Below are 14245 nucleotides of genomic sequence, written 5' to 3'. Positions count from 1 at the left end.
AATCACAAGACTCACACAAGGAATGAAATATGATCAGATAAAACTAAAAAAATTAGGACAAAGTTACAAAGTTCGCAAGTCAGGCGGTGTGCGCACTTCGAATGCGTTGCATTGTGGTGGCTCCATTTTCAATATGGCGATGAAAGCGGTAGAAATAGGTAGATTTTGACTGAACATTCCGTAGAAGTTAGGCCGTTCCTTTTTTCTTTCACCATTGGTAAATATAATTTTATTTATTCTGAATGTATAAAAGTATTTTTGTACGTATTTATCGCGTATTCTATGGTTCTCAAGGACCAACGCAATCACTGTTTTTTAGTATGTAATTTGAGACCATGTCTTTGCATGGAGCCTTTCAAATATTTGGATGGCCGCTTTGATCCTTCTTCAACAGCTCTCACCAAACGCTCTCGAACGCTCTCCAACGGTACATGTGTTTCTCGCATTTTAAGTGCTGGTGTTTGAGACCGATTATGACCGAAACAAGCCTATTGTTGTGTTACACAGCGTTACTATTGTACTCAATTGCGTTGTAAATCTACTTTCCTAAGTAAAAGCAAATTAACTAATCGCAAGTGTTATATGGTAAATCTACTCTCTGGATCATTGAATGAAGGACAGTTGAATTAGAGCAATGAAAGGAGTCACTTGACCACTGAATAACTCTACATTGCACACGGCGACACGCCTGGTAAGCCGGAAAGGGTGGGGCAGTCCATCGTTAAAAGGTGTGGATAGGCTTGAGCGACTCCTGCCATTCGCTTGCGCTTTGAAATCTTCTGACCTGAAAACTTAGCTGTTATTAGGATATCTTTCAATAAATTTCCTTTGTGATGTGATAATAAGGGTTAGTTTCCTGTCATTTCCCTGTCTGTATGTTCTTAAGGTTTGGCAAAGCCGGATGAGATTGTGTTACAAAAGGTAATATTTTCATGTGTGCGCGCTATTTTCTCTGTTTTCAAGTACATACTGTCTCTCCCGCAGAAGATAACTCCAAAGACACGGTTTTCAAAACCTTATTCTGAGTATTCTCTATTCTTTTAAGCATATTTGAAAATCTGTACGTTTTTTTTAATAAAATGTTAAGCATGACGAATTTGGGCTTCTTCTTTGGCGAATCCCATATTTACGCCTTTAAGTGCATGACATGAAAAATAGTTCGTGTATTAGAAGGTCACTGTCTCTTTGTAATACGTTGGCATGTCAAGGGTCGATTCCTTGTTAAATAACTCGCGAATTTTGATATTATTCACACATCCATCGGCTGTGCGTGTGACTGCTGCCAAATGAATAGATTCTTGGGCAAGGCTGCAGTCTCGATTCTTTCTGAATCTCTTCAGATGCCTCCTAACGACGAATTTGTCACGGAGGAATAACAGGAGTCGCGCAGGCCTTCAAACACTTTTTAACTTTCGAAGGAACGGCAACAAACAGTGAATCCTCATTACATTTCATGTTTATTCACGCTAACTTGCTGCTACCAGAGATGTTCACTTGACCGCGACACAATGTAAATGTTTCACTTTTCGTTTTACGATCATGATGCAACGCAATCAGAGTGCGCACACCGCCTGTTCACAAGTCGTCCACTTTAGGAAATAACATTCAAATTTAAGAAATCTGACAACAAGGCAAGACAATCCAATCAGGAAACTCAATAAGAGGGCTAAGAATATTCTAGCTGAATAACAAGGTAGGGAAACATGCAGCAACCTTAAACCTTAATGAACTAAGACACCTTAAAATATTCTTCTCCACTTAGAAAAATATAAGATAAAGGACATTCTCAAGCCTGACTGATGGTAGTAGTAAATATGATGTTTGTTATGAAAGCAATAACAATGAAAGTTTACTGAAAAAGTTCGTAGCTTCAATAGAATTGATAGCTGAAAAATTCGAAGGACAGTCAAGTGCCCGCCTCACAAGCGGCAATTGATTATAACTTTCATCTCTCTGCACACTAACCCTCAATCCCACTTTACAGAGCTCGACAAAATCTTTCCTCTAAACTAACTCTAGGCTTTCCTCGCTTAAATAATTCGTCAGTTCTTACCTGATTCGTATTTTGTTTCTAAGTCTGTGGTATGAGACCTAACATGGAATCATTAGAATTAACATGGAGGCATGCCGCGCATCTTTTAGTCTGGTTTGCGTTGTTTACCGAGTATTTGACAACGAAAGAGAAAATTGGGGTCAGTGTTTTTCAAAACATCAATGCACTTATCAGCCACTTCGTGACAAACCTTTCCATAAATGGGTATTTTAATGGACGATTTAGACGTCTTAATCTATTGAGTAAGAACGAGAAGATGAAAGAAGAAAATCGCGGACGAAGCTAATTACAAACCGACAAGGGCGACAATACCCGTCAAAACTTCATTTGGGTTTATTGAGGTTCACTTGATAGCCAGTCAGCTTTTTCTTGAGGGCTTTTTTACAGCAAATAATCCCTACGGTAATGATTGCCAAAGTTGTAAATTTTTGGTATTTTTCTTTTGATGATATTCTGCTGAGTTTTTCTTGCTTATTGTGCTACCACAATAAGCAAGTCACCAAAAGTCACGGTAAAGGATTTCTTAAGCTCCTGTTTCTAGTGCTGCTGCCAGTACAAAGGCTAAATTCATTCACAACTAGCGCCCAAACTTGTCTGTGTTTCCAGACTACATAGGCTGTCCAAGGCTTATTTCTTAATTGACACAGAGTAAATGTTAACTCGAAAAATCAAAAATAGAGCAAAAAGATATAAAAAATATTTGTAATGTAACTGCAGGGTATTCTTAAAGTAGAAAGGTATCATACTGAGCGAATATAATCTATTTACTATAATCAACTTAGCTCACCATAATCATGTTATTAGAGTCAACTCAGTTTGACCCTATTCGATTCTGTTTTGTTTTGTTTTTTTTTTTGTTTTTTTTTTCTCGTCGTCGTTGTTTTTTGGTTGTCTTTTGTTCTTTACTTTTTTTTAGAAAAAAAAAATTCAACGATTTGACCGTTGTTGCGTTCCCCGGTCGTCAGCAATTTTTTTCAACCACTTATGTTAAAAAAAGAGATTATGATCATGACGATGAAATTTCACTATTTTAAGAATGCTACGTTTTTTCTTTATTACGTGATCAACATTCCTTACAGGCTATTTGAACATGACTCACAGATACTCGCCAACGTGTACTAATGGGAATCAATACAGAGTAAAATTTCCAAGTGACTGTATAAGTCTGTGCAACAAACCAGATGATATTTCAATAACGGCAAGTTGCGGAGTGATATTGAGAGAAAGATATGAGAGAAACTGACCGAGTGATCTTCACATTTGACCGCACAAGTGTAAACAAGTGACTGAGTTATATCTACTAAAGACCACCAAAAGGGTTATTAAAAAATGTAGGATCTCTTTGTATGTCAAGCATCGATTTTACTAAGACTACGAAAGGAAGAAAACAGACGGGAGAACGTTTAGTCTTTAGTAACAACCATGATAAGAGCGACATCATTCTGAATTCTGCAAAGTTACTTCATTCTAGACTTCTGCCCTTAAGGCATAAAAAACGGTCAATGATGTCAAGGTTAGACACTTAATCTCTTTAGACTACTTCCAATATAACCTTTGAGCGTATTTTTTCCCGTTAAGCAAGAAAGTAACGAAAGATAAGCCGGGCCTAAGATGTCATCATTATTGCTGACTAAATAATGAAACATTCCAGCTATCATAAGCTCGGTCATTAAATATTATTCGAGCCCACGCTCCGGTTCCTCCTCTAGAAACAACGGCGGAAATCATGCCCAACCCCATACGAAAGTGGAACACGCGAATCACCAAGCCATGCAACATAATTGAATTACGAGCTCCTTGAGGGTTTTAATTCACTTCACTAATATTTTGTATTCGGGTCAAATTAATTTATCTCGGCAAATTAACAGACAGTAACAAGACATTTGGACGCAATAGTCCCAACCTAATATGTGTAATGGTTTTGATAAATGACGCAATTTTGTCTGAAGTCTGCGTTCTATTCTGCACGACTTTTCTTTTGATCTAAAGATGGCTACAAAAGCCGATAAGAAGAAGGGTCTTTAATCAAGAATATCTTTATTTTCTCTTTTTGATCTTTAGTGTTACATGTAAATTCTCTATGAAAAACGTAACCTCGCGAGGGTAGTACTTTGATGAACTTAATAGCACACTTAAGAAAATATGTTTACTCATGCGCTCAAGGATAATGTCTATACAAAGAAATAGTGAAGCAGTTGCTACATATTTATGAATTGTATGTCTAGTTTATGTGAGAGGAAACGACCTCGGAAAAAAATTCCCAACTTGTATGGAGTGTTATCATGGAACGAAAAATGGAGCAATTATTACTACCCTTATTATCCTTGTGTGTTTTTTTGTCAGGAAGAAATAATATTTTTTAGCTCAAGTTATCCAAACTTCTGTCTGCTAAAAATTGCCCTTGAACAATCACATCAGGTGATTTTTGGACCCTAAACCCTTCAGTCCAAGTATCAGAATAACAATGCAGCTGATTAAGTATCTTTCTAACAATTAGACAAGTGTTTAGCTATTAAAAGGAATTAACACCCACGTTAAGCATAACTCTGGAAAGTTCAACATCACAAAACTCCTGGCGGTGGCGTATTCGTGATGACAAGAAATTATAAACTGAGATAACTTTACCCCCGTGACCCAGCAGTTTATAATCCCTCGGTAACGATTAATGTCAAATCATCTAGCAGAGGAAATGATGTGGGAGAACTCAATCAGATAATAACTATTACTAATCATTAAATACCAGTAATATATATCTTTTTCAATGTAGCACAACATAAGTATTCGATTATCAGCACAACAGTCAACAAGAGAACTTTCTTGTGACTTTTAATACGAAATATTCTTTCGACAATAGCCGACAATGCACAACTTCTTGGTTATGGTCAGAGTTTCAAAAGCTAATTGATTGTAGGGATCAAATTGAGATAAGTTTTTCTCATAAGATGTTTCATTCTTCCTACCGGTAATTCGTAAAAGCCACTGCCCCAAATTCTGCCTCATCATCACCCACGGAAAGGTGTGTGGTCGACCCAGACAATTCTGAATACTCTTTCACTGAGTTGTGATGTGTACCAAGTTCTTACACCCACAAAAATAGCTTTTAGACCAGACTATAAATGAGGGTGTTTCTTCAGTCTGTCACTGTTACATATTATAACCTTTAATAGCTTAAAGCAAGAGAGAGCTTCGCATTATATAAGATGAATTCCCTTTTCAGAGTTTCTAATTGGCTGTTCGGGCCAATACTGTTGGTGATTCTAATCTCATCTTCAGCGTGTACATTATTACCTTCTTACACCATAATGATGAAGAGCTAAATTACCACTCGTTCGATTTTCTCTGCATCAATTTCATCAGTTACAGGCTGGGTAGACAAATCATACATGTGCGAGGATGCGCACTAAAACTAAGGCAAAACAAAATTTACTCAAAGACAATCGTCGCACACAGGCATAGGATGTGGTCGACGAAGTCAGATTCCTTTCTCATCTACAATCCTCGGCTTTTTTATTTCCATTCTGCTCATTTACGTGCAACTCTGTTGACGAAACTTTCTTATTTTTATTCAACAGTTAAAAATTGTGCTGAGCTGCACAGATCTGGTCAGAGAATCAATGGTATTTATAAAATCAAAACTGACAACTCACAAGCCTTTCATGTATACTGTGACCAGACAACAGACGGTGGAGGCTGGACAGTGTTCCAGAGAAGACTAACTGGTTCCGTTGATTTTAACCGCAGTTGGGCTGACTACAAACATGGTTTTGGAAGTTTCCTCGATGGTGAATTTTGGCTTGGACTGGATAAGATCCTCCGGCTGACTAAAAAGAATAAAAACAACAGGCTTAGAGTGGATCTGGGGGTCGATTCTAAAACAATTGTTTACGCTGAATATAAATGGTTTGGAATTGCGAACGAAACGGCTGAGTACCAGCTGAACATTGGCAATTTGGCAAGTAAGTCAATAACAGCAATAATTAATGACAAGTAGCTTCGCTGCGTGACAATAAATGAAACAGTGAAGCAAAAGCATACGACTTTCTGGGGAAAAAGAAAAGGAAAATGATTGTAGTTCCAATCAGTCGACAGACAAAACGATTAAGATCCTTTACTCTCAAGACTTGACTGGTTTTCCTAGTTTTGAAATCAAAGCCAGAGGGTAAAGAAGATGAATATGGTCCATCGAGTATCAAAAAAATGACTACAAGAGCTCAGTTATAGCCCTCGTTATTATCGAAGTTAGCCTCATATGAGCTTTTTAACAATAAATCACCTCGATTATGTTTTCTTGTATACGTGTTCGTCTAGACTAAGCACTTTGTGAGCAAATTACCGCATGTATATGTGCCTGTTACACTAATGAATAGATCTCGTGTAGTATGTTCTTTAACGAGTCCCTGATCCAGGAAAGGGTCTGAAAATCTGACCTGTAATGCAAGTATTAAAGCTCAATGTCGCAATGCTCAGATTGACGATTTTCTTTTCCCCTTTTTCTCTCACTCATCTTCTCGAGATTAAAAAATCTTTTTTCCCATTTTTTTTTTTTGATCTTGACAAAAATTGCCAAAAGTTTCAAATAATTTATGAGTGGATCTTACTTTTTTAACAGATGCGACTGTCAATGATTCTCTCCGTGATCATAATGGCTCAAAGTTTAGAACCTGGGATCAAAATCATTCCATCTGTCCTGAAAAAGTAGGGGAAAGCTGGTGGTTCCCGGAAGACTGTACTATTCGTTCAAATCTAAACGGAATTTATGGAAGCAAAGAAAACGGAAATATTCATTGGGGACAACTAGATCTTGACGATCCTAGTCGCAAACCCAAAACATCAGAAATGAAAATCAGACCTGCAGACTTCAAACGGCGAGAAGAGAGGCGGACAAAACTAGGAACAAAGATGGCATGCAACTGCAGATTATAAGTCGACTTAAGAGGCTGTCTCTCTTATTTCCACCCGGTCAATTTTGCGTCAAAAATAATTTTGCCTGAAACTCTGTTAACAGAAAGACTTTACCTAGGAAAGAACTAAATTAGATTTGGTTTGATTCGAAATAATTTTCTGACTGCATTACGGGCCATAATTATTTCCCAGTCCATAGGGACCGTCGTGAAATTTCAGATATTCCTCGCTTCCCAAACTGGTGAACTGGACTTTATGATAACTCCAGCAAATACCTCCAAAATTAAGCGGTCGGCATCTGTCGATACTCTTCTTTGACTCGTTGTTGCGAACTAAACTCGAAAACTAAAGCCATGTTTCGCGCTTAATGTCCCTTTGAAACTTTGGATTGCAGCTGCATTCTCTTCAAGAATCAGTCATAGAACTCCACTTGTAAGTCTATGTGTCGAAGTTTGGCGTTTTGGAATTTAAATCTGAACGATTGCACTATCGCGTATAACAGAGGTCCGCATTAATCATTGCGGGTGAACCCGCTAACCCTTTATTTTTTTTGGAAGGCCTGCAAGTGTAGTATGGCATGCAAGTGCTTTTTCGAAACCAGAGAGGCTTCAGTCTGTAGCGAGTCTTCAGCGAGGTTGTTAAAGCTTTCATTGGACAGAGGATAAGCATTGACGAAACACCCAGTGAAGGGAACAACAGCTGCAGTAAGAATAGTAGACGAATCAAAGAACACTCTGTATAAATAAGATCGAGCATTTTAGTAGCTTCCACAACTTCGATTCGAATATGGAGATATCGGTCTGAGAGTTTGGAAATGTTATGGCATCGGTAAAGGGAAGTACATTCCATATGACGTAATTTATATCAAGCACGAAGGTCAAACTTCCCTTCAAACCATAGAATCTAAAGGGTTTTATGATCCTCCTGAAAAGCGTGTGGTCAAGCGTCGTTCAGAGGGCAGCAAGGAAACAAAGAGTACAACGCCATTGTTTGAATGCTCTGTGTTTGGATGTGTTGAAGTGTTCGAAACCTTTTCGCAGCTGGAGCTAAACCTGGACGTTGGAAAGCATACAGTCAGCCGGTTAAGGCCAGTATGATGCAATCAAAAGGGACTGGGCCCTTAAGTTCTCGTCGATAGATACCGCTGGTATCGAGTGTTTGAGCTGTTCGTTAGATTCTAGTACACCACTCACTTCTCTCGTGGATACTTCGCCCCACTCGTCTTTACGAACAGGATGGGCCGTAAGCAAACCAAGGGGCAGCGTTAGATTTTCAGAGAAGGTAAAAGAATACCTAACGGCACGGTTTACACTTGGAGAAAGAACTGGGCGAAAGGCCGACCCCGCCCAAGTTGCAGTGGACATGCGAAATGCGAAAAATGAATCAAATGCACGTTTGTTCACTAGACGACAGTAGCTGACAAAGAACCAAGTTCAGAGCTTTTTCTTCCGGCTAGCAGCAATGCGGCGAAAAGATCAGGGTGTGATCGGGATATCACTGGATGAGGAGAAAGATATCCAATGCGTCCAGGAAAATTCCGAGAGATAAGATCTGGTAGACAAAGTTAACAAAGAGATCAAAGTCTCACATCCAATCTGCTACGATACGTAGGACCTCTGTGAACGTTACCACAATAACACACTTCAGAAATTCAATGTGGTTTTGTTGAGAGCCATCTGTAGTCATTTTGAGATTCCTGTAAAATTGAGAGACAAAAAACAGATCCTCATAGACAAATTGTCGGACGTGATTAGTGATTGTCAGTGTGTTTCTCAGTAGACTTATGTAAACAATGTCTTATAAGGTGGCTGAAAGTGTAGAATATGCTCTACAGATACAAACTACCTTTACTTCCGATATCAAGTTCTGACGGCGTTGTTATAGTGTAATATATTATAATATCTAGTAGTCAGTGAAATGTTTTGATGAAATCGATTGAAAATTTACCAAAAGCAACACTTATAACATCTGTTCATACGAAGCATGTGTCAAGTTTTAAACACGTTGGTAGCCGATTTCTCCGGCTATTGACAGGTTGCTGTTCTGTGGACACAATCGACGCGGAACCGAGAGAAGCAAGCTCAGGATATTTGAAATTGATTTATTAATTATATGATATCAAACTCCAGGTAAAAGCATTTATTCTTTTCATCCAAAATTTTTCTGCCCAAATATTACTTTGGGATACAAAACAAAACCATATGGCACAACGTACGGCACAAGCTATCAGCGGTCTTCTCTTTTGTGCGGACCTTTGTGAGAACAGTATAACATCGAACTGGATCTAAATTTAAGCGATTATTTCTTCATTTCAGAAGCCTAAAACCTTCATTTCTCGCTCAGCTTCCTGACATGGAGAGTTTATATTCTGATTTTGGAAAAAATTCAGCTCTGCAGCGATGTTAAATGGGTGATTCACCGCGAAATGTGGCCAATTCCGGCATTTGTTTTGATACCACGAATCACGCTGGATGCCGCCTACTTTTCGAAGGCAATACCTAGCTATTTGTTGAAGTTATCATGGATTTCACCAATTTGGTTATTAGAAAAATTCTGAAGTGAGCCATGAAGCCGGGCTGCAAAGCGGGTAAGCTGTATTTATGACGAAATCTGCTCCAGTGGTTCGATTTTGGTGTAGGCGAAAAAATCGCGAATGCTCGTACATGTGCTGATTCAAACGGTCATAACTTTTTAAAAATCGAAAACGTACAGGGGTTTTTGCATATTTTTGCCTATAAAGGTCTAAACTTAACGGCTGTGTAGGATAGAATCGTCAACCAGGTCCCAAATCCCAAAACGTAGCGTCTAAATCAAGGTTATTTACGGCCATCGGCCGATGGCGATTTCTAGTGGTCAGAATATGCTAAAATTCGCCTTTTCAAATTTGTTGAGAGGGCAAATTCTAACTTTCTTGGCAAACCAGAAAGGTTTTTAAGCAATCTGATATAAATTCTGTGGCTTAACTATGCGAATCAAATATTTTACAACGTTACAAAATATGCCTATTTTTCAATTTTCGAGACGTTGCGACGGTCCCTACGGACTGGGAAATAATTATGGCCCGTAATGCAGTCAGAAAATTATTTCGAATCAAACCAAATCTAATTTAGTTCTTTCCTAGGTAAAGTCTTTCTGTTAACAGAGTTTCAGGCAAAATTATTTTTGACGCAAAATTGACCGGGTGGAAATAAGAGAGACAGCCTCTTAAATACTCAATCAAGGCGTAAATGGTGTTCACGGCGCCATTGACACAAGGAAAAAAGAAGGTGATTCGGTATAAGGGTGGGGTGGGGAAACAAGATATGGAACAATAAGTAATGAGAGTGATCTAACAATTTCCTCAGAAAAACTATATTTCACTACTGTTAGTGAAATCTCTAGGATCTTAAGTAAATTGTTTGAACCCAAGAGTAACATTTGATCTTCATATGTCATCATCATCATCATCATCATCAGAGTCTCGTATGTATTCGTAAACTGATATTCAGTTTACAAATCGTGTAAGGTAGGGTTTATGTTTTCCGACTGTTCCACCTCCAAGATAGGGTAAAAAGAAAATTTGTCTCCATCACAAAATCACTACATCTTTAAAATTAAAGAAGATCCAAGAAGGTAGCATTTGGGATATAGTTTGATTTCACACCAAATTCTTACACCCTAAATGATAAGAAATGCGTGGCAGATGTTGCAGAGAATTGATATCTAAATCTCGTGGGTTAGAGGGTTGGCCGAGGCGAGAGATGCTACAAGCGATCTCCGAAAGTAGGATGCTCCTCTCTTTACATTTATCCAATTTTAACTAGTCATGGGGGTATAGTCTTAGTAATTCTGGTAGTACATTATGTCTGTTAAAAAATACCCCACTATGAAAGGGTCTCAGTTATAGCCGTCGTTATTATCGAAGTTAGCCTCGTATAAACTTTTTAACAATACATCACCACGATTATTTTTCCTTTCTTTTCATCTAGACTAAGCACTTTGCGAGCATATTACCGCACTAATAGTATGTCCTTTAGATAGTCCCTGTCTAAGCAAAGGGTCTGAAATCTGACTTGTAATGCATGTCTTAAAGCTCAATGTCGCAATGCTCAGATTCACGTTTTTCTTTGCCCCATTTTTTCCCCACTCACCTTCTCGAGATTAAAAAATCTTTTTTTCCCATTATTGAGCTGAAGTTTCAAAGAATTCACGGGTGGATCTTACTTTTTGAACAGAAGCGACTGTCCATGATTCTCTTCGTGCTCATTATGGCTCTTAGTTTAGCAAATGGGATTGAAAGCATAACAACTGTACTAAAACAGGAAGGGAAAGGTGGTGGTTCAAAGACTGTCCTACTGAATCAAATCTAACGGAATTTATGGATGCAAAGAAGACGCAAAGATTCGTTAGGGAAAATTAGATCTTAACGATCCTAAACGCTCTCCCAAAACATTAGAAATGAAAATCAGTCCGGTGCTATGAACATTTCGGCTCTAAGACTTGTCTCGGACAGCTGATCAACCAGAAAGGCAAACTTTAAACGGCGAGAAGAGAGGTAGATAAAACAGGGACCAAAGGTGGCAACTTACGCACTTAATTGAGGCGTAAATTATGTTCACGGCGTTATTTGTATAAGGAAAGAAGAAGGTGATTCTGAGTAAGGGCAAGGTGGGGATAAAAACAAGAGCAACGAGCAATGAGAGTGATCTAACAATTTCCTCAGGAGAGCTATATTTGACTATTGTTAATGAAATCTCTAACATCTTAAATTTTAAAGTAAATTGTTTCAACTCAAGAATAACATTTGATCGTGTTATCTGATCGTCAAGGTTAGAGTAGTCCTACATTTTATACAGGTCTTGGGTTCCTCCCTATGAAAGAAAGGGTGTGATGATGAAAGAGCGCGTTCACACATTTCCTCAGAGAACACTGATTTGTTTTCTGAACTTCTCATGTATATCAAGGAATTTACGCTTTTGATTGAAGGACTACTGTTGATCTCGCTAAATTTCTTGGCACTTTTTCTTCTGTTATTTCATGCCTAGGGTAAAACGTTATTTGTCAATTCAGGATTACAGAGATGAGATCGATTCAGAGCATTTCAGTAAGTTATAACATTCTTTTTAATCAACAAGTGTGGCTGTCGTTGGTATTTAAGATTTCCCAACACCAACGCAATGACGATAATCAAATGAGAGAAAACCAAAGAAAACCAGGACCAAAGGTGCGAACAATCGATTAAAGCGAAAATGAAGTTCACGCAATTTATACAAGAAAATAAGGTAATTGGGAGTAAGGGTGAACTGAGCAGTGAAGGCGTAATATTAGAGAATGCACCAAAGGTGGAGAAATTAATAGGGAAATACTGTATTTAACCATTATTGGTAAAATATCTTAGTTCCACAGTAAAATGTGTGAACCCAAGAATAACTTTCTGATCGTGTAAACTGGTCGTTTGGGCTAGAGTAATCCAGAGAAGACTGTCGTCATCACTGTTATCAAAGTGAGGACTTCCGCCTATTTTGTCGAATTGTCGGTCATTACTAATGTGTCACTCTGAAAATGGTTATTAGATGGTTATCAAATGGTTTTTTGATCGCTTAAGAGAGTTCCCTCTTTCGACAGAACAACATTACTAATAAAAAACAGACTGAAATGTTTATCTGTCTTGTTACGGAGTTAGGACAAAGAAAACATCTCCGAGTCCCCAAAAGAGATCGAAACTTACACCTGCAGATTCCATGCTCCGAAGCTCTACCATTGAGCCGCGTAGACTCAATGGTGAGCGAGGCCATCACGAGAACCAATAATTCCCAAATGTCCAAAGCTTGTGACATTTCTCTAAACAATCGCTATCGAGTCGGATAATATGATGATAAAATCATTGTTTGTTGACATCTATAAGCTTACGTGTCAACCTATAGTGAAAATAGCCTTTTACAGTGAGAAAAGGCTTTCTCGGTAAGCACAAAGGGCCAAGAAGCAAAAACCGTGGAAAGGTTTCAATTGTCAGACTAAGAAATTTGGTAAATGATGAACGATACTTACTGCTGAAGGAAACGGAAACGAAGCGGAAGCGATGAGCAGTCAATCGTGTCTATTTCAAGATATGCAATTCCACGGCTGGAATGGAATGGGTCTTGACTAAGCATTCTACAAGAACTAAGTAAGTTACGAAGTATTTTGAAAGAACCAAGCAAGTTACGCGAGTGTCGTCTCGAGCTTAGCTGGAAAACTATTAACTCCCTCTAAATCTTGTATGAAACATTGCCAAATATCTAATGAAATAGCCTCTCAAGTATAGAGTTATGGAGCCAGAGATTTCAACCCTTTGAAATATAAGGGAGAAGGTTGGACACAGGCAAGAAAGAATCGTGCTAAAAATACTTTTAGTGAAGCAGAAAAAACATTTTTATTTGTTACTGGAAAGGGAAAAAATACAAAACAAAACAAAAGCAATCAAAGGGCTCTTGGAGCCAGCTCATTCATATCATGGCTTAAGTTTATATTGATTTCTTGGACTTGCTGAATATAGGTACAGTTGAAGTCGGTTTATGTGATTTTTTAAGACTTATAGAATAAATTTCTTTTATTTTGGGGGCAGTTGTGTGATAAGAAAACGTGTGCATTCTTCGCGATGGGAATTGGAAAAAAGCCGTTGTGTGGGCTGGAGGTGGGATGAGTAGAGTGTCCTTTTTGTTGGTGTGTGTGTGTGTTTGTGAGGCGGGGGAGGGGTGGGCCGATGGTCATAATCAGGCATCAAATGTTGCTCTAACAACAAAATATTAGTAACCCTCATCTTTCACAATCATTTGCACTATTATGAAATATTCCTTGCCCGTTTCATGATGTCTCTTGATTTTAAAAAGTGCTCACTGCATTTGATTTTAAACAAAGCGGCCACAATCGTTCTTAATAGAATTTTAAGCCTTCATGCAATCTGATTTTCACATATTAATATTTGCGTAGTCACCAAACAGATGAGGGATAAAACTACCAGAAAAGTAAACAAATGGCCGGTCAAGAAAGCAACGCTTCGCTTTTCCCTGTAGAAATTAGGTGTGAACATTTCGGCTTCTTGATACAATTTGCATTTTTAGAAGTTCGGAAACGTGATTTGAGGTTATTATTTTATTAAACCATAAAAACATTTTATTTCTTTCCACGTGAGTTTTTGAGCTTCATCGAAATTTAATTTTGACTTTCACTAAGTGGGGGCGGGGTAACACGCGAGACTACTTCCGTTCACGGTCCACAATGCAACTTCCGTTTACGAAATACAACTTCCATTCACGGTCGACAACTTGCTTC

General features: G+C 38.3%; 1 protein-coding gene across 3 annotated transcripts; it reads left to right on the top strand.

Moving 5' to 3' along the window:
• Positions 1-1074: 1074 nt before the first annotated feature.
• LOC149049606 (ficolin-1-like) lies at positions 1075-7163 on the top strand. 3 transcript variants are annotated; one of them, XM_089197162.1, is made up of 3 exons: positions 4609-5329; positions 5626-6009; positions 6663-7163. In XM_089197162.1, exons 1-3 carry the CDS (start codon positions 5254-5256, stop codon positions 6974-6976), a joined length of 774 nt encoding a protein of 257 aa, XP_089053288.1. In that variant the 5' UTR covers positions 4609-5253; the 3' UTR covers positions 6977-7163. The 3 variants fall into 3 exon arrangements, 2 of the variants coding, with proteins under 2 accessions (XP_089053287.1, XP_089053288.1); XR_016183884.1 differs by lacking the exons at positions 4609-5329; positions 6663-7163 and adding an exon at positions 1075-1693 and having other exon boundaries at positions 5626-6589; XM_089197161.1 differs by having other exon boundaries at positions 2441-6009.
• The last annotated feature ends 7082 nt before the right edge of the window (positions 7164-14245 follow it).

The sequence above is a fragment of the Pocillopora damicornis genome, chromosome 2 (genome assembly GCF_964200805.1).
Source record: "Pocillopora damicornis chromosome 2, jaPocDami1.2, whole genome shotgun sequence".
Classification (NCBI taxonomy): domain Eukaryota; kingdom Metazoa; phylum Cnidaria; class Anthozoa; order Scleractinia; family Pocilloporidae; genus Pocillopora; species Pocillopora damicornis.
This window is presented reverse-complemented; position numbering and strand designations above follow the sequence as displayed.

Excerpts from the sequence above, each read along its gene's own strand:
- LOC149049606 (XM_089197161.1), top strand. The coding sequence starts at position 5,511 with ATGTGGTCGACGAAGTCAGATTCCTTTCTCATCTACAATCCTCGGCTT. Across the intron at positions 6,010-6,662 it reads GAACATTGGCAATTTGGCAA|ATGCGACTGTCAATGATTCT; the intron begins GTAAGTCAATAA and ends CTTTTTTAACAG.